Source organism: Grus americana, chromosome 9, assembly GCF_028858705.1.
Source record: "Grus americana isolate bGruAme1 chromosome 9, bGruAme1.mat, whole genome shotgun sequence".
In the NCBI taxonomy this organism is placed as follows: domain Eukaryota; kingdom Metazoa; phylum Chordata; class Aves; order Gruiformes; family Gruidae; genus Grus; species Grus americana.
In genome coordinates, this window is record NC_072860.1 from 14,453,139 (window position 1) to 14,474,515 (window position 21,377).

Sequence of the window (21,377 nt, forward strand, 5' to 3'; positions counted from 1 at the left end):
TGAATAACTTCATGAATTATACCGAGACAGTCATCTTTATATACATGTGCAGATTGATGAAACCAAAACTAAGGCAAGATGTCTGGAGAGAAATGTGTAACTCAGCCCACAGTAAGCCTCAAAATAAACTTCATTTGCATGAGGACCTCTTTCCTGGTAGAATATCCAAGGACTACAGATGACAGAATTTCCATACTAATAAGCATAGTTTTCTTTCCACCATGTGCTATGACCTACAATTTTTCACTAGATAGTCTTAGACAATTTCCCACAGTAGGTCATCTTCTGCATGCAAGTACAGGGATAGCAGCAGGACTAAAGAAAAATCTCTAACACTCTGCTTAATCATCAGGGGAAAAGAAACAGTCTATTAAAAACCCAACAAAAAAAAAATATCTTCTTTGTTTAGCCAAGTTAGGTTCATTTTTTTCTTGCAAGAATATTCAAATCCAAGGGTAGCCCTAAGTATAATAGAATGATAGAACCACCTAAAACCCCCTTTATTTTCCTTCAGCTGGCTGTGGGGGTCATAGTACACAGTCTCTTGTCTGAAGAAACAGGGCAGAGCACAACCAAACACATACTCAAACACCACACATAAAGGAAAAAAAGCGCAAGGAAAACAGTCAGAGAGTACTGTCTCTTGACAAACACAATAATGTTCCTATCCCACAAAACAACCTTTTCTATGCACCACAGATCGACAATCCATCTGACTTCTACGCCTCTAATCACACTGCAAAAATATAATTTCTCACCAAAATAATACAGCCAAATGTATGGCAATTTCATGACAACAAATAAAGTCAAAGAGCCAAAAGCAGTTCTTGAATGTTGCAGAAATAGCTTTTTGCTATGCAGAAAATATAAGCTCTAATGTGCCACGGGCATAGAAGAATCAATAAAAGGAAGGTATAGTCTACACATCTACAAAGGATTCCATCAGTAAGATACAATAAAGAAGAGAAAGCCTAAGTAACTTCAGGCAATTACATCTACATTGTTGATGAAGACTACATAAAACATCCCAATCTTTCAGCCATATATTCACAGCTGTAAACAAATAAATTGGTTACATTACAAAATTGTCTTGATCTCTATAAAAGATGAAAAAATACAATATTAAACTTGTGAAATTAAAATATATTCTTAAATATTTTACTGACTAAATCCAGAGATTTAACTGTAATGAAGGTCTCACTTGTTCAAAACAATTATTTATACTCGAGGGCTTTTTAAATACACAGTTGTGAACATAAAGCTTTCTGAAATATGAACATATAGTGTGTTATCATATAGAGAAACTTTTGGAACAGAGAATATTTGGAAATCTACTTTTGAGCTCTAAAGAGACCCAGAATCACAGAAAGGTCTGCGTTGGAAGGGACCTCAAAGATCATCCAGTTCCGACCCCCCTGCTGCGGGTAGGGACACCCTCCACTAGACCAGGTCGCCCAAAGCCCCATCCAACCTGGCCTTGAACACTTCCAGGGAGCCAGGGGCATCCACGGCTTCTCTGGGCAACCTGTTCCAGTGCCTCACCACCCTCATCATAAAAAACTTCTTCCTTATATCTAATCCAAATCTACTCTCCTTCACTTTAAAACCACTACTCCTTGTCCTATCACTATATACATATCCCCACTTATTTAACTATTGCTCTGATTCAAATTGAAGGTTGTATTAACATTTCAAATCACAAAAAAAATTTACACAATGACTAAGCCATTGATAAGAAGAATATGGCCTTAACTATCTATCGATACTCCCTCCCAATTTATGAGTTTTTATTTTGTGTTATCACATACAAGCTTGAGCTCTTACAGTCAGAGCCCACTGTTTCCATGCTGATTATACAAAAGCAACAATTTTTAAACTGGGAGACTGCAAGGTACAGTGCCAGGATTTCATCCAATGCTGACACATAGACAGTCAACAACACATCAGCATTCACTGAATACAGAAAACCAAAAACTTAAATTTTCTTCTTGCACAGGATGCTTCCACTTGACATTATATAAATATTAAAACAACAGTTTTAAACAGAACAATCTAAAGAAACCAATTCACAACTTTTAAAACCTCATATTTCTCAAAATTATTACCAGTAAAATTGATTGGTTTCATTCTTATGTAAACACTACATAAAATGAATTGCCTTTATTTCAAGTTTTGTTTAAATGTTTACTTGGCAATAACACATCTTTATGCATGATTCCCATGTGCACAATAAAAATATCAACATCATTAAGATCTTTAATTAGCGAGCAAGACTAATTTTGTTATTATCATAAAATAAGAAAGCTTCTACTTCCAAGTCTCCTCAAACAGTAGAACTTAAGATAGAGAGAAACAAGAGTTATGCGGCATCAAAAAGCCACACTACAACACTTTCAGAAACTTAATGCTTCTGTTCAGCACTTGCCAACTATTCTTGATTGAACACACAGAGTACCCATTTCATCGATCTGTGTGTTCCACCCATATCCTCAGTACAACACAGGATAGGAAACAGCCATCTCATAAACAGTAAGACCTGGAGCTTTTAATGAAATGAGTAAGTCGAGGTTTAAGTTGACAAATATACCAACTGTTCAGACTGCCAAACTGAAGGGGAAAAGGCTATACTAACCTTCACAGTTCTTCAGACAGAACACGTCCCTCAAGTATCACTGCACACACCTGTCAAGCTGGTGGGACTCCAGTTTAGGTCCCTCTTCCCCAAAGCCTGAACTGGTTTAATTCCAGGATACTTAATACAATCCAATCAGAAAAGAAAAGGGGAGGAAAAAAAAAGAAAAAAGCATTTCAGCAGAATTGTTTAAATCTAATAAACCTATTTTAACCTCTACTCAGCATAATCTTAGTCTGTGTGGTCTTGACAGAACACTTGGAATTCCAAAACTAGTCTCTGTAAAGCAGCTTGGATACTGGATTAAGATTACCTCATACTAACGGAGAGCTCTAATGTCATGGTTGTAACAATTCCTTACTCAAGGAGTAGTAATTTTATAAGCATTTTCTATAAGGTAAATGAAATTTGAACACTAGTTTCATAACAATCGATGTCTGGTGCAAACTGCATCCATCAGCACCTATAAAGGTCTCTGACTTTACAGCTCTTGCTCCCTGAAGTATCAGATGAGCATCCAAACCAATTTTGAGAAAGCAACCAAAAACATACTGCTTGTTCCTGCACGCTCCTAAGTTGCCAGAAAAATAATTTGCACAGTACTTTCAGACAAACAGGTTTATTTACTGAAAACTCTGAGCCAAAAATTCCCCTTCTAAAGGGTATCTTTAACAGGTATCCCTGCCTTAGAAGCACTTTTTTGGGAGCTTGACAGGTAAACACATCTGCAGGAGTTAAACTGGCAGCCACTGTCATACCTCCAGTTCAGAATGCTGATGTGCCCTTCTTAAGGAGCTTAATACTCTTGTATACAAAATTTGCAGTGCCCACTCAATCTGACCCATATGTCCTGAAAATAATCATCACCAAACTCAAAAATTGAGAGAATCCTTTCTATTGTTTTGACACCAACAACAGAAAGATGCTTTCTGGGACAATTAGGAGATTGTAAATACATCTGTCTGTGTCTTAAGTTTCCAAAATCTTGAAGAATACCACAGTCCCATTAACTTCAGAAGGAAGGTGAAATGTTACTTTGGAAAGGGAAACTTGATTAATAGTTGTATTTTTTTAAAACTTGTCCTGCAATGGCATTTAAGCCCAGAACATGTCCTATGAATAGAAACTTTTCAGTGGGTGTTTGTGATTTTTCTCCCAGTTTATTCCAAGTCTTAAATTGTTAAGTAGAAGACAGATCTGGGACATCACTCCGATAAGGTCCTTCCTTCATAAGCCTTGATAAGTCAAGCCAAAACCAGACAAGAATACTTTCCTTCCCAACTGAGTGACCATCGCTATGGGCATTTTTATAGACTTGCTTTTGGAGTTCTCTTCAGTCCAAAACAGAGGAGGAAAATATAATGCCATATTAGAGAAAAAACCCAGAGGTGTCTGTGTTATTATGTCCTCTATATGCAAAAATAATCGGGCTTCAAAATAAGAGCATTCAGATGCAAAACTTTAAAAAAATAAACCCAAAACCAGACCTTCCTGACAATTACCACTGGATAGAGGTCCTATGTACTTAAAGTGTGATTACAAAGATATTTAATGATATAATTCAGGTGTCAGCCCTTGTCTCTCAGTAATTCTAACACTATAGGTTATTTTCAGCTAAATTTACTGGAGGGATAGACGTGTCTGAGGGTATCAATCATTTGCAAGTTTCTTAAAAGTAGGTAGCAGGCAAAGGAATAAGTATCAAAAAATCCCCACCTAAGGAAGGGAGAGCAAGGAGGGGGGAAGGCTGCCTAAGCAACAACAGGCAGAATTTATATAAAAAGATATTAAGAATATCAAAGAGAAGGAAGTATAGTAAAATGCTATATAGTAGCTTATATTAAAATGGTAGCACACCCTGACAAGAAGTTATAGAAAGTCATGCTTTGTAAGCCATTTCATGTTCTGGAATTAAAAAGGCCCAGAGTAGAATGTCTTCCCCTTCTTCTGATGTTTTGAAAGTACTTTAGCACTAGTGGAAGACACCTTTACAGCTTTAGTGTCCACACAAGAAGTTGCTGATAATTAGTGAGAGGTTACAGAAATGGCTAGTATGACTACTATGAAATCCAAAAATCTAACATTACTTTTCACTACCTAGAAACCACCAAAATCCAAAGAACATCTTCAAAACAGCCTAGGAAAGGACTAAAAATAAATGGTTCCTGTTGCAAGTTTGGCATAATAAAGAGGATGTAAATGCAGCAGATAACAGAGGAGGTCAGGTAGGCTTCAGTTTAAATTCACTGCAGAAAATTAATTTCATTATATTGGTAACATCTGTGAGGAAAAAGAAAAGAGTGACTGTATTCTGAATAGACTGTGCTGTGATTAGAATATAACTAGGAAATCCCTAAAATCAAAGAGTACTGCATTACTTCGAACATATTTAACATGCCTAGAAACAGTCTGTGATGGGTTGACCCTGGATTGCAGGTAAGTGGCCACTCAGTCACTCGCTCACTCCCTGCCAGAGAGAGGAGGGAGAGAATCAGAAGGGCAAAAGCAAAGGGTCGAGATAGGTCAAGATAAATAAGGGGGAAAAAAAAACCCTAACCACACATACAAGTGATGCAAGCCAAATGATCACCCACCTCCCACCAACAGACCAATGGCCAACCTGAGCAACAGCTACTTTGGAAAGACTTCCCCCCAGTTTTATTGCTGAGCATGATGTTAAAAAATATGGAGTATCTTTTCGGTCAGTTTGGGTCAGATGGTCCAGCTGTGTCCCCTCACAACCTCTTGCCCACCCCCAGCTTACTTGCTGGAGCAGCAGAGTGAGAAACAGAGGAGGCCTTAACACTATGTGAGCACTATTCAGCAACAGCTAAAACATTGGAATGTTAATCAACAGTTTGTCACAATCTAAAACACAGCACCATATGGGCTGCTGTGAAGAAAATTAACTCTATCCCAGCCAAACCCAGTGCCAGTCTGACCTGAAAAGTCCTTTAAAATTAAGAACTACAAGATCCTTGCATTCAAAAACATTGCCGAAACCACTCTTAGAATAAACATAGGTAATTATTCTAAAGTTGCCTTTGATGTGTTGCTCCCATCTGTCCACTGAGGAGGAAAAAAGTATATGTATTTAACCCTAGATAGTTCCACCCAACCCTGAAAAAGATTTCTAGTGAAGGACAGACCCAAAGATAAAGCTGATAAACTATAAAAGCCCATTAAGTAACAGACCTTCTGAAAGACCCCAAAGCTTTACACCCTTGTCTCATCCCTTCCCCACACTGTCAGTGAAACTTCTACCCAGTTTGTATCTCAAGTGGATGGACTCTAAACTCAAGTGATAAAGATTATTAGCCAAACAAGGTTACACTTTAAAGGCTATTCTCAGTGGGAAAGATTGAATCCAGCAGGGTGTGATTAGTTGGGACTACTCTCCTGTCCTGGTTTCAGCTGAGAGGGTTCATTTTCTTCACAGTAGCTAGTATGGGGCTATGTTTTGGATTTGTGCTGGAAACAGCATTGATAATACAGAGATGTTTTTGTTATGTGGACCTGTTGTTGAGCAGTGCTTACACAGAGCCAAGGCCTTTTCTGCTTCTCACACCACCTTGCCAGTGGGACAGCTGGGGGTGCACAAGGAGTTGGGAGGGGACACAGACAGGACAGGTGACCCAAACTAGCCAAAGGGGGTATTCCATACCATATGACATCATGCTCAGCATAAAAGGGGGGCTAGCCGGGGAGGGGGGTAGCAGCTCCAGGACGTGTGGCTTGGGGACAGTCCGGTTTCAGGACAGGTCTGAGCGTGCGGTCTGAGTTGTACGGTCCTTGGGTGAGAAACTGCATTGTGTATTACCAGTTTCGTATACTCTGTTAAGTACTGTTTTGTTTTGTTCTGTTTTGTCTTCCCTTCTCCCTTTGCTATCCCAGTAAACTGTCCTTATACCAACCCACCAGGTCTTGCCTTTTCCTTCCCATTCTCCTCCCCATCCCACTGCGGGGGGGGGGGGGGGGGGGGGGGGGAGTGAGTGAGTGGCTGCATGGTGCTCGGCTGCTGGCTGGGGCTAAACCACGACATCTCCCCAGTACGAAGACTAGGCTGGAGCAAGTATCTAATTTATCACTTTGGATTGTTCTCTGTAGTACCCAGGCTGACTAGGCTAAGCATATCCTCCAAAACATCATTTTCCTTAAGCATCTATTGGGCTGATTTAGAAGGCTAGTTTGATTCAGACTATCATGTAGAAACTATTGGGGGGAAGGGGGGGGTGCATGTAGATGGGAGGAAAGGTAGGCAACATCTTCAAGGTTTATTCCAAAATGGATAACATACGAAGATACTTCAGCTATTGAAGGATTGCTAAGAATCTGAGTCATCCCACCCTATCTTTTTGAAAAAGCTTCTTTTGGAGCAGTAGTTTTCAATAGTGGAATACCTTTTAAACAGTCTATGCAATGTAGTCAAAAATGTAGCTCTGCTGCTGAGTAACTCTTAAAGCATTAATCAAACATCTGTGCCTCCACTGGAAAAATAAGGGCACACAGGTAAAAAACCAAGTGAAAATGAGGGAGAGGAACTATACTAATAATAAATGCCTTTTATCTGGTGAAGGCTCATACTACTCCAGATTCATTTCAATAGCCGTTCATGCTTCCTTAACACAACATCAAGAAAAGACTGCAATTTGACATGTTTCTGCTCTACTGCTTTGATGTAGCAGCAACAGAGTAGAGGCTAAGAGCCTCTCATAGCCAGTGGAAATGAAGTGCTTGCACAATACTAATAACTGTGTTTCTTTTTTCCTCTGCTGCAGACAGTGAGCTGGTTGTTCCCACAGACAAACACAAATCAGTCCTTCAGTCCCACTGCTTAAAACACAGTTGAAAACAGATCACATCTCAATTATAAAATAGTTTACCGAGAGCAGGACAGCATCTAGGCAGCAAAACTCCTCTGCTGATGCTCAAGTATCTGCCATACATTTCTGAGAACACAGAGGGCTGTCACTAGGTTCTATAAGAAACAACTGTTTTCAAAAAGACCTTTTCATACCAAGTTGGTACAATGCTTAAAAGGGAAATTCCCATCGTATATTTCTTCTGTCATTCTGAATAGATTTGACCATTTCAAAACCAGAAATGATTCCTTCCTCTAAAAGGTAAAATATCCATAATGCTACTAACTCCACTCCAACAGATAAAAGAATTTCCTAGCCTACAGTTTCAATTCATTGCAATTCCATCACTTTCTCCATCTTAAAATGCAAATCCTCTTACAGGAAAGGACTAGGATTGCCATCTCAGTCCAGATGGGAAGGATACCGGCGATTTACACTTTGCTATTACCTGAGAACAGATAAGAAAGACTGCTACTGGAGCTGAAGACAACAAGGTCCCTGCAGGCCACCAGCCCTCCCACCATTTTCTTGGTAAAAGGTAAAGGGGAGAGTTGCAAGAAGGCACAGTAAAGACAGGCAGAGATCAAGGCTTTGAAAGGCTTCTGACAGAGCCTCTTTAAGCCTTCTCATCTAAAAGATAAGGACTCCCAGGCTGGACAGCCTGTTACATGGGTTGAAAATTTGCTGGACCACCAGGCTCCAGAAGTGACCGATAGCGTGATACCTGGCTAGCAGCTGTAACAAGCGCAGGATCTGAAGGATAGATACTGGGGCCCATATGGCTCAACATTTTCACTAGTTGCTGGCATGATGACATACAGCACACCCCAAGTAAACTGACAGCTGACACTGGTAGTTAAAGTGGCTAACACAAAAAATTGCAGGACGTTAACACAGACCTCTGACCTGGAGAACTGGGTCAGAAGGCAGTTCACGAAGCTCGACAAGGACAGAACAAACCCATGCACTGGTACTGGGAATAACAGCGGTACCAAAAACTAGCTAATAGTTATGAGGGACAGCAGGCTGAGTAAGCAGTTTAGGGTAGAGCTAATATTGCTAAAAAGTGAGTGTCAATTCTCTCCAGTTTTTAAAAAGTATTTTTCCAAGTATTTCTGTTGTTATTAGATGCATTCTCTTATGCAGTGCTCATGACTATGGTAGCCAGTGCAGTAACACTCTCAGAGCTTGCAAATAAGGAGGAAATAAGTAATTAACAAGCTGAAAAAGGTTGAGGGGTGAGGGTGGTGTTATGCCTTTTAAAAACTGAACACACAACTTACAACTTAATCACCGTGACAGAACAGCTTACGTGAGAAGTGTGAGGACTGCTACTTGAACTGAACTTGAGCTCCACAAAGGAATCTCAAATTGCATTTTCTTATAGCAGGCTGAACTGTCTTAATGCTAGCTAACACAAAACACTTCTCACAGTAAAAATCGCTGTCAAATTAAAGCCAAACTTTGCCAAGAATTCAAATAGTGATGCTTTACATATTTTATTATTACCAAGTGCCATGACCCTGACCACAAGCTTACTCCAGTCTAGTTTGGTTATATTTCACTTACTAATATTTTCAAATTCTACTTCTCCCCTCCTCCAAAAACATCATTATTTGAGAGAAGGCACAAGGAACAAAACAGCAAAAACATAACTGTAGGTACTTTGACTGACAATGAGGTCTGAATCTGCTGAAAGTAATCTTCAGAAACAGGTAACAAGTATTTGTTTATTATTAACTCACAACTATTAAAGCATATGAATATTAAAATCATTGTTTTTAAGCTTACTAAAACATTTGTAATGTTGGCAGCTTAAATTGAACTTAACTTTGGTTTAGATTTGTATCCACAGTTTATGAAGCAAACTTTCAAAATATTGATCCTAGACTCAATCCTAGTTTTCAACCCTAGAGCCTCTGCATATAAAACATGTTTCTAAACCACAATACTTCAGCAGGAATCTAGGGCAACGCATACATCAGTCCTTAAGAAACACCAGCAGCTGCTGACAAACTAATTGCACAACTCTTCAAAACTGAATATTCTTTCTTAGTACACTTTAGCAAGATGCAATACCTTGCTGCAGAAAATAGTGCGCTATTTCAGCTTTGAAATTACTTCAGAGTTAGGACCCAAATACCTGAGTTAATGTGACAGTATGTTACAGCAAATGTAGGTCATTCTCCCCTTCCCTCTCACCTTTGTTGCCTTTAAAACACCTAGAAAATAGTATCTTAACTAAAAAGATAGAGGAGTTTTTAAACCGTCAAGTGGAGAAAATTATTAGCTCAGAAGAACAGAGTTCTAATTTTCAAGAAACAAACTTCGAGAAAGCCAGAAAGTATTATTTCTCTGTATAATTTTTGAGGTGTTCACAAATCTTGCCTATTGAAAACATTTCTGGTCATCTCCTCTGAGAAAAGTAGCAATAAAAATCAAAAAAGTACAGAGACTAACAGCAAGGATAAAAATACTCAGTGGTGTCCATTTGAGAATAAACTGACACGGCTCTCCACCTTATAAAGCAAGCAGCTGAGTATGGGAACACGATAGCAGATCTTCAAAAAGATGAATGGTATAGAAAAGGCAAATAACAAGCAATTATTAACTATTTAAGACAACACAGGCATTAGCAGACAATTAAATTATCCAGCAGATGTTTTAAAGCAAACAAAAGAAACTACTGTAGAACTCATTGCCAAGGACATCGAATGTTCAAAAAGGAGCTACAAAACAGTAAGTCAAATGTAGACCAAAGTCTAATAAAAATGTACAAGTGCAATCACTATCTCAGGAAATTTTTAAGAAGCTGCCTACTGGAGTAGGACAGCAGCTGAAGTGGGCACTTGTCCTTTACTACGATATTTTCCTTAAAATCAATTACCAGCCACACTCAGAAACAGAATCCTAGGCTACCTGAAGTTGTTGGTCTCATCCTATACATGTTTTTCCATACATTATGCTCTCCTCAGTTTCCATGAACCAACCGTTCAGAGGAAATGAAGAATTTTGCGCTATTGTTATTTTGTCAAAAGAACTCCTTTTTAGTCATTTACCAGAGGTTTTATATATCTGAAGGGGACTTCAGGTAGTACATAAGAATCACATCTCACACTAACCTAACGGAAAAGGTACTTTTGATAGGAGTGCGGGCACTCCAGAAGCAGAAGAGCACTTTTCTTCTCTCCCCACAGCATCACAATCTGATCCATCAGTGAAGCAGTCAGGTCACAACAAAGCAAACCTCAGTTCCCTTCATTTCAGTTTTTATGCCATTTCCACCACTGAAAAGAGGCTGTGAGGCAATCAAGGAATTCAAAGATACTATCCTTATTTCAGGTAAGAGTTTTTGGGGAGTTTGGGTGGGGGGTGGGGTGTTTTTTTGTTTGTGTGTGGGTTGGTTTTTTTTAAAAAAATAAGAAGAGAAAAATCTTTAAAGAGCAACTCTGAACCTGAAAAACTCATGTCCAGTACAGTCCTATAATTTCCTTTCCAAATTATATTTCCAACTCTGGTCAAAGTGGTGGTCTTAATGCTTGGCACTTGAGCAAAAGCATGAAAACCAAAATGTGAGAAGGACTTCTGTCAACTAAACCAGTGCTAAGAGATTAACTCTTAGAAAAAAATAAAAGTATTTTGCTTGAAGCATATTTTAAACCTGTACAAGCTATCTGTTGTGAAATCAGCTAAGATTTCATTTCTGCAAATTCTGTTACACATTGCCCAGTACGAATACAGGGGACAACTGAACTAAACCAACAGAAAGCAGTAAAGAGGAAGAAAAGTGTTGCCGCACATGAGAGAGATGGGATATATCAGTGGTTTCCGGAGAACATTCAAGCACAAAGAAAAGCAGAAAGAGTTAACCAAGGCATAATTATTGCTACTTACATTATGGGCAACAGCACACTCAGCTCCTTTAGCAATACCAAATCAGCTGGAGAGTAGGAAGTTCAAGATGGGAAAGACCCTTGCTATCTGAACTCATGCTTAATTTTTAAAGAGTATTTGTACTCTGAAGGACTGAATTTGCATCACCTACTACTGGCAGAACATCAGAGACTCAGATCAACTCAAGGCTTCCACTGAGCCTCTTGAATATTGGTTAAAGAGATGCTAATACAATGACAAACAGGAACAATGAAAAGGGAGAAGGGAAAGAAAATTACTAAAGGTTTAACACACTTGTGCACTGTAGTGTCCACATAAGCCATACAGTACAAAAGGCAGGTCAAAGTGTTCACATTTCTAGTATATTTATTTGATGTTATAAGGGAATTCATTACAGAGTTGAAGACACTTTCATAGTACTTAGATTGCTGAGGACACACAAGTTTAAATTAAGGAAAAGGATACAAACAGTACACGTCAAAGTTTGCAAAAGCCCTTTAAAACACTTCCTAGAAAAAAAAAAAAAACAGACATCACCAAAACAAAAATGGTTTAGTATTGCCAGTTCTGATATTACAGGAAATCATTACCTAGGCTAATGAGGGCTGGGATAATCCAATTTTAACAAAAATTACAACATGCATATTTTTGTAGCAGATTTGGAAAGATATTAACTCTATAAAAGAATTCCGAAAATAATACAGGAATATTAAAAAAATACAGTAAGATCAACCAAGATTTTACAGCTTTGCAATCAGCAAACCAACAACTGAATTCTAGCTCTGTAATCTGAAAGCTAATACCACAATTCTGTGATCTTCCCTACCTTTCAAAAGTACCTCCTCCCATATTTCAGATCTCGGAGGGCTGAGAGCGCCTTGCCAAGTTCTCGGCAGCATAGATCCCCGCACTGTCCTGCTTTTGCTAACCCGAGACCGGCACTCTGCGAGCAGCAGAGGGCAGCGTTTCTTCAGGTCTGCTCCAAAGCGTCTCTGGTTGCTAACAGCAGCATTGCAACAGAAAAGCAATTCTACTCCTCTTTCCAAAGTCTTCATTTTACAGAAATACACTTCACAGCCTACAAAGACAAGCTAAAAAAAATCCACTACGATATCCAAGCATCAGAACCGAAGCAAAGACAAAACCAGAAAAAGTACGAGTCGATTCTGCCAGGAAGTTTTTAATTTCTTGCATTATAGTCGCAATCCGCTACCGAAGTTGTTCCAACATGCTGTTTCTAAATTGCTGTGCGCTGGTGAACTGATGCACAAAACCTCATTTTTATTTTATTCTCTGAATGAATACATGAAGAAACATTTTAATTAATGGGAGAAAAAGTAAAGGGGTTTAGATTGCCAGTGAGTACTTAGGAAGTTCAATCAATCCTATTTTGAAATTAACTTTCCTGTTTAACATTATCAGATATGTACTTTCACAATCCTTTTGACAGAAAAGTTACATTAGAATAAGCTATAAACAGTGCTTACATTATTTTAGAAGACTAGCAATCCTCATTTTTGGATGCAACCCAATCTGATGCTTTTCCTTCAAAATTACGTAAGGTGAGACAGATTTTTCTGCTAGGTCTCTCAAACAACCTAAGCCCTTAATAAACAACTTAGTATGATCTTTAAAGTCATCCAGCTACATCATAATGAGCTTGTGTTACCTACATTGCTGTTATAAAAGGCTTTTATTGAACCAATTACTTTAGCAGCAAGGAACCTTTTGATTTCCAGCTTTAATTTATTTTGGCTTAACTCTTATTGTTCCCATTTCAACATCTTCTCATTTGAAAAGTTATTGCTATCTTTTGGTTTTGGAAATATATTCCCTACGTCATTCAAGACAAGCTCTTCCAGCTTCCCCCCCCCCAACAGCACTTCCCTCACCGCTCTGATAGTGCTTCCAGCTGCATACGCACACTTTGGAGTGGCACTTATGTAACACTGTAGAAAACAGTACTTTTCCATCTCCTCAGAATACCCTGATGGTCTCCAAAGAATATTTCACAATCAATCAAAATAAGATCAGGAACAGAGTTATAAAGACCATGCTGCTTCTAGCGCAACCTCAAGCTTCTCTCCAGTCACCTGAATTCCAGTTACTTGCATAAAACCAGTTGTGTACATCTGATCTATAAACAACCTATTAGAAGTGACGAAATAGAAAAATTGATGCATTTCTTGCCACACAAGAAGTGATGCTTATTTCCAGGAAATTTTCTACAAACAGCTTTTAAGATGCATTTACTAATAACAGGTCACTAAGTCAACCACTCCTCCTCATCTTAACTAGGATTTTTATAGCATATAAAGAGTCAAGCTTCAATTAAAAAAACCCAGTGGCTAGCTAAAGCATTCCCTAGCCATTTTCTTAGACTGAACGAAAATGAAAGCAGCATGTAAAAAAAGTTTCATGTAATAAAATGGTCCTACTTTTGCCTTCTTGAGTAAGAGTTAAGTTATTATCGATCTTAATTACAAGTAGCAGCAGAAAGGTGGTTTGGTTTTGTGGTTGGTTTTTCTTTTCTTTTTTTTTTTTTCCAAATAAACTGCAGGATTATAACAGACATTTCTTCTCATTTTGGGCTGGGTTTTTGTTTGGGGGGTTGTTTGTTTTGGTTTTTGAAAACTGTACATGATTTAACTATTATTGCACTTTTCTAAACTAACGCAATCAAAGTAGATTTTCAGACTCAGTCATGTAATAAATAGTTGCTTTTTACCACATGTGAATGAATTTTAATTTTTTTTCCCCAAACAGAAAAATAGCAAATTGCAGAGTAAGAAAGAAGTCTCCTTCTGGGTAAAACATTTAGAAAGAGATACAGGAATATACTATATGAGTCAAACATGCACAATTTTGAATTACCATGTGTTTTCAAGGAGGTAAGGAGTGTAAAAAAGTGAAAGGCCATCTTTTAATTATAATGATGAACTTGGTCCATTTTTCTTTTGTAACAGTCCAAGGATCTCAAGAGTTACTACAAAGATAAATAAAAACCAAGTGCAAGAATGCAAGAAGCATGGCTGCTCAGTTCCATGTTCACTGCTTCCACATCTGGCCAACCCACCACCCCAGAGCTGAGAGCCCAGGAGAACCTTTATGAGTCTGCTTAAGGTAAAAGCTCTGGAGCCTGAGCTACATCACTTGCACATCATCTATCACATACACAACATGAGAACAAAGCATTCCTCAGCGGTGGTGTCTCACCAGGTAATAAAGGCACCCCAAATGTGGGTGGCTAAATGCGACAATCGCATTGACTATTCTTCCAATAGGAAAGAAAGAATAAACCACAGAGCAATGAAAATTCACTGCAATGGAGTGCTCCATCTCAATGGCACATTTGAGATAAACTGAATGGTGGCTGGCACACTCGGCCCCGCCAAGATAAGGAAGGAGCAAAAATGTCCTCAACACATATGTGGGCACAAGTAAATGCACTGTTAAGAGTACACACAAAGACTGAAAGAAGGAAGTAATTATCATTCTTGTGTTTTTACACAATGGAGGGGAGGGAATCATTCTTCCAAGCAATATGGGTTTGCCACTAGAACACCCCAAGGACTGTTCATTCTCTGTTGGGCATTTACATTAGTTCAGAAAATGCTGATGATTCCTGCCCACACTGACCTTTAAGACAGCAGCCCTCAGTTACACTTTTAGTATATATTAGAATTTCATTAAAGTGTGTCCTTCCCTCCTCCAAACCCAAGATGTGGCAGGGTACAGTCTTCAAAGAACCACCTCTTCAAAAAGAAAAAAAAAAAACTTACAAGGCTGAGTATCACTTAAACAGTCACAGTCTTTACCTGAATAGGTCTTCAATGTTTTACTTTTCCTGTTCTGGTAAATACCAGTCCTAGGAATAAGATTCAAGTAATGTTATCACCACTTATGAAAGTATGAGTAATGCCCACTGACAATAAATCAGGCTATGATTAAGCCTTGAATAAAGTGCAAAAAAAAAAAACCAAAAAAACCACACCTCATGTTAACAAAGCCCCGGTGCAACTTCCTATGTTCACAAGAGAAGTGATCAAGCACAGTGCCAGCTAGTAAAACCAAACTGACTAGTGCCATACCAGATAATCAGCCAGTGAGCTCAGCCATCCTGAAATCTCACTTGAAGTAAGAGAAGAAGCCTTTTGGGTTTTTGCCATCAAGAAATCTAAATACCTCTGCCTACTGAAGGAATCGTGTTGGAGACCATATGTCCAACTACGAACAACCCTACGTTTATTCACCCACTGGTTTCTCCCACTGTTTTCATTACAACAGGAAACTATGCCAAAGCTGTTCATTCTGAGGGTCCAGTTTCATGCGGAGCAGCCAAACAGAGCAAACACTTTGATTCCACTGCAGAGAGAATCACTACTCTCTTCCCCTTCTCCTTCCAAAAGTGTTGAGCTGTTAAGTCTTACCATTTTACCTACCTTTTCACAGGCAGCTGAGTCAATGTAAGTGCTCAATACTTTCCAACTCTCCATCCCAGCAGCTACCTTTTAATAGCTCTAGCACTCATTAGATTTTTCCATGAGCTGCTTTCACCCATTAGCCAGCAGAAAAGCACACCAGGTTCTACTAGGTTCCTAGTAGGTGAGTAGTGAAGGAGGTAGAAGCACTCTCAGTAGCAGCAACCTGACAGATCAGTTCACTGACACTCATGAAGCCACAGACTGAATTTTTCTCCCATAGTAAACAAGGACAAAAAAGCAAAACTGATCAGGAATGAATGCTTCGCTGCTCTGCTCCCATTAATCCTACCTGGAAAATTACTCAGGTTATGATCATCAGCTCCTCTGAAATAAACCCACACAGTTCCAGGCAGGCAAATGGAGTTGTGAAAATGCTTTGAAGGGATCTTATTTTTAGGATTCAGAGAGTTATTCTCCTTTTTCACTGTTGTATTCAGCATCTCCAACCTAAACATATTCCATACCATATTCTCAGAATCGGTCCACAAGTTGTACAATTCAACTGCTGGAAATATTGATACTTTACAGGCATTTGTTTTATCTGCTCTTCAATCAATTTCTAACCAAACATGCCCAGAACTGGTGCAATAACCAAATACAACTCATTTGTCACTTATTTCTAGCATTAATTAGCAGGTTTTACTTTTAAAACAGGAGGGGAAATAAGTACAAACTTAAGCACAAAGACTCAAGAGCTTCATGTAAGATTCATCACCCTCATATAAACACCTCAGGTATGCGGTATCCAGTTTCTTTGAGCACACAAACTCAAACAAATATAAACTTCACTGATGTTTCTACCTGAAAAACTACACAATTCTAATAGCTTTTAGTTTACCAATTAAATTACCCTGCATACTTGCAGTCATTTAGAAAGAGCAAACACATGTAAACAAAGATTATAGCTGGAGATGCTCTGTATATGAAGCACGTGCCACAAATTTATACCTTTGTTTTGTATTTTACATGCATTTTGGTGAGACTAGACAATCCATGTAAGAGAGCCAAAGATTACTACAGGAAGTCCTTGAGTCCTAAACTGTTGGTGGTTGGGAGAGTACCAAACAAGACGTTAAGAGAAACATAACTCTGAATTCAAGAGAACCCCCTTAAAGAAGTTAAATTCAGAAAGCTCATTATATCGTTGTAACCAATATAGAGTAAGAACATAAACTTTTACTAATTATATTTTCTCATGCTTTCTTAATACAGCTTTTCAGATTTTGCATATCAGGTCCCTTTATCATTTCCACTGTCACTCTCTACCACCTTTAATTTCTTCGTCACTCGGTGTCCTTGCTCATCACTTTCAGGCTTATTCATCTTCAAAATTCAGACAAGCCACCTTCAGTTCCATCCATGAAACCCAAAATCTAGTATTTCTTAAGTTCTTTAGCTACAACCTCTAGATTTAACCACTCTCATGCTATCTTGTGTTGCACTGGCTTCTTTATTTGCCACGTAGGGGGTAGAAGCATCACCCCTGCCAAGGTCCATTCTGTGTATTAAAACGTGAAACTTTTTAAAGGCTTGTTCACAACCACAAATACACACAGTTGGGACATTGTTTCTCCTGGCATGACCACAAGATCAGTATTCTCTGCTTGTACTCCTCATTGGTTTTGTCAAATACCCTTTAAATCCATCTATAGCACACGTTACTCACATACTTGGTCTCCTATTCCAAATGAAAGTTAGCCAATCCTTTAGTCTGCAGACAACCACCCTTGATTTTGACACTTACCAACTATCTAGTAGGCAGCTTTCTCTTTGGCATTGCATTATACTTCAGGATTATACACAAGAGCAACGTCATACCATCTGCTGATACTGCCAATGTTAGTAATGCACCATTTTTTTTTCTTCACTTTTTTTAATCATGACTGATTCTGCACGCATTTCTTCAACACTATAACCAGATGGTGTATCAAAGCCAAGTGGTGTATTATTAGCACAACTCAATTGGCTCACCAGATAACTATGATTTTATGCAATCCAATCAAATATGTTTGGAAAGCAATTTGCTTTTTAGTGAGGATGTGGAATGTTGGCAAAATGAAGTTCCTTGCCAAAACCCATCATGACACATCATTCACATGTGCCAACTTGGAAGGGCTGTTTTGGACTATTTAGCACTCATGGTATTTCTTAAGCTTTTAATGTAATAATTTCCAATATAACTGTGTTTTCATCTCTTCTAGAATTTTAAATTCACAAAATTCTATATTTTGTTCCTCCACTTTAAGAAAGCACCCTTCTTTGGGCCCACCAAGTAATTTCTGCATCAAGTTTATACGTAAAAGCTTAAGTTTTAATTGTTTCCATTTTCACACAATTGCCTGTATCACATTTTATTTCCTACCAATATCAGGGGGTTTAGGTTTTTTTACGCACACAGTACCTCCAGAAGGTTACAACTTGAATTGTAACCTCTCCTTATGCTTTTTCAAGCACTTGTTAGATCATATCTGGAATATAGGAACAAGTACAGTGGAGAGTCACCAATATGGGTCAAGTGGCTGAAGCCCAATGAGGTTCAGGGAACTAGCCTTGTTCAACCTGGACAAAAGATGGCTTTGCAAGAGCTAGTAGAAGCCTTCTAATGTCTAAGAGGAGGTTACCAAGAAAACAAAGTTTGACCCTTGTTGTGCACAGCAGGAAGAGAGACAACCTTAAACTGAGACAGGGTGAGGTGGTTTACAAAACCTCATCAAAGCCTTAGGTAACATGGTCTGAAGTTGATGCTGAGCCTGCTTTAAGCAGGTAGTTGGACTAGCTCGATTCCAATGCAAAAAACTGTCACCCCCTTTTGCACTTGCAACTGGTAGGCAAGGAGGCACAATTCACTTAAGTTGAGGGAAATTCTTAAAACTGACAATAACAATGGGACTCTGAGCACTGAGTACACTGCACAACCAAGTGAGGAAATGTGCAGGAATCACTCAAACTTGGTGTCATCTTTCCAATTTCAGCCATGCTGGCTGTAGTTGTGCTCCTGTGTTCAGGCACCATGCAGCCTCCCAACCTTGCACAGCCACATCACTGTGCTTGCCCAGAACAGAGGTGACCCACAATCTATGGGGACTCATGACTTAAGTTTAACAATTCGGAAAAAACCTTCATCTTTCTCCCTTGGTAGCAGGCTGATGCATCATACATGCTTCCCCTCTCCCAAGATACCTTAGGCTGTCAGAAACACAAGGTATTGGACTAGACCGATACTGCTCTGATATAGTCCAAGCAGTGTGCTTCTTAGTATTTTGAAATAAAAATGGTATAAAATAATCATTCTTTTGCACTAGTCTTACTAGAAATATTTTTTGAAGAAATTTGATATCACTTAAACTGTTTTACTGGAAGTATACTACTGAACAAGGAAAGTAAGAGTGTCTGCTCAAAAATTCCTTTTCTGGAAAAATTAATGATTTTTCATATTCTATATTTTTAAGTGCCATGAACTCATTTAAAACTGTTACTTAAATAAAAATCATTACTGTAAGCTCAGCCCACGTGCCTGCTCTTAATAGTATCCATGGTTGCAGTGATGCAAATTTGCCTACCTACATCAAACCAAATGTGCCCACATAAGGAGAAAAAAAAATACTGTATTAATCAGTATTCTTTGCACTAGATTAGGGTAAAGTAAACCAGTTAGACCTCAGAAGACAGGACAATGTAGTTTAAGGACCTGTTCACCCATCATGACTAGATCTTAATTCTGAATTAACTAAAACAGAATTATCAAAGATCGAATTATAAAAGATTTCTCAAATTCAAGAAAAAATTAATTTGCATGACCAAACTCTTCTCTATTCAGAAATAAAGAGCAACAATGAATTGTTTCATATGCTCCTCAACTCAAAGTGGAGAAAGGTGAAGCATTTAACACTATTACTAATCACATCATACATTTCTTTAACACTGATTTCAAAATTGCCTTATATGCATTCATTTTCCTTTACATTTGAGAAATGGGTTTACACACAAAACCGATGAATGTATTTTTCATTATACAACAACTTTCAAGTCATCAGATGCACACATGTTCACAGGGAAGCAAACAGTTATTTTATGAGACCCACTTTAAATAAACAGCTTCTGTTGAAGCTGCAAGGTACTACAGCAGCATTTAGTTAAATGAGGCCAAAACTTCCCATGAAACAGGCAGGAAGGATTAAGTGCTGATAACTCCAGCTGGAAATGCATGATCAGTCTAAGCCCACCTAAGACTATGCTATGCAGAGAGGAAGATCTTTTCCTCTCCCGTGCAGCATTTCTGTGAGCAGTCTTACTTGCTTAGCACTCAGAGCTAGGCTAATCATACTAGAAAACAATACTTCTCCCCCCCACCCCGAGTATGTTTTCTGTTGGCTTAACTTGCCACAAGTTGTCTTTTTTCTCTTAGACAAGTAGATATAGGAAGGTAAACAAATGCACAAGAAAACCCTAAAGCTGAACAGTTTAACTATAAAAATGACAGCACTGCCCCTCCCTTTTTTAAAAAAATTCGTACAACAAAATTAAGATTCATATATAACCGAAGTCAAGGAATTAATATCCAATCCAAATCTCACAGTATAAAAGAGAATAATCTAAAAGAAATAAAGCAGAAATGCCACAAATTAATGTTGTTAATCAAACATGATTTAAAAGGGTATGTTTCACTTCCAAAAAACAACCCTGACAGTTCAGACACCAGAAAGACTCATTTGCCGGTGTGAGACAAGGTAACTTCACCCATTCCAATCAGCCTATGCTTCCTTGTGTCAAACAGACCAATAAGCATCTTGACCTTTTGTTTTATAAAAGCTATCACTAAACCTACATAATATTCTCAAAGATATTCAATTTTATTATACTTCTTGAGAAGGATATTTGTATGAACAAGTTTTATGGTTTCAAATTATCCAGAAGAATGCTAGAAGTCAAAGTAGCTTTATTAATAAAAATTAAACCTGCAACTATTTGATCATCCAGGGAAAAGGTAGCAATACAGAACAACAGTTTGCCACTTGCAGGAAAATAAAAAGCTTCCAAAAACCAAACTCACCAAGTCAGTATTTCACAAGTACACTACTAATACATTCTGTTTATGCATCAGATTTTATCTTCAGCAGTTAAAAGTGGACTGTATTAAAAATAATCAGACATAAAACTTTATCTAGCACAGAAATAATGACACTAAGCTATCTGGGTGTCTTCACCTCAAAGCAGCAAGATGTCAAAATAACAAAGCATCTTGAAACATATCCATCCCCAACAGGACTTCCCAGATTCATCATCTTCTCTTTGATGATTATTTTAAACATGTCCTGATAAAGGTTATGTAAAACATCACTTGGAATTCCTCATTCTGGAATAAAGAGCAAACTATTATTTTATTTAAGAGAGTGAATTTTTATAGAAAAGAGTCTTAATACAGAATTACAAGAAAAAGTCATCATTCTGCTACACTTGAGTTTTTCCAATATGTGCATAATCAGCTCCTAGAAGAATTAACATCTA

General features: G+C 38.2%; 1 protein-coding gene across 12 annotated transcripts in view; it reads right to left on the bottom strand.

Annotated features, from left to right (window-relative positions):
* Nucleotides 1-21,377, bottom strand: part of DLG1 (discs large MAGUK scaffold protein 1) — a 158,954-nt gene that overhangs the window by 111,973 nt on the left and 25,604 nt on the right. The window contains exon 2 of one of the 12 annotated variants that reach the window (XM_054835165.1): nt 21,077-21,225. The exons of the other annotated variants lie outside the window; for them this stretch is intronic. Coding sequence (XP_054691140.1) covers nt 21,077-21,181 — 105 coding nt within the window. The 5' untranslated portion in view covers nt 21,182-21,225. The remainder of the gene's footprint in view (nt 1-21,076; nt 21,226-21,377) is intronic. 12 annotated transcript variants of the gene reach the window in all.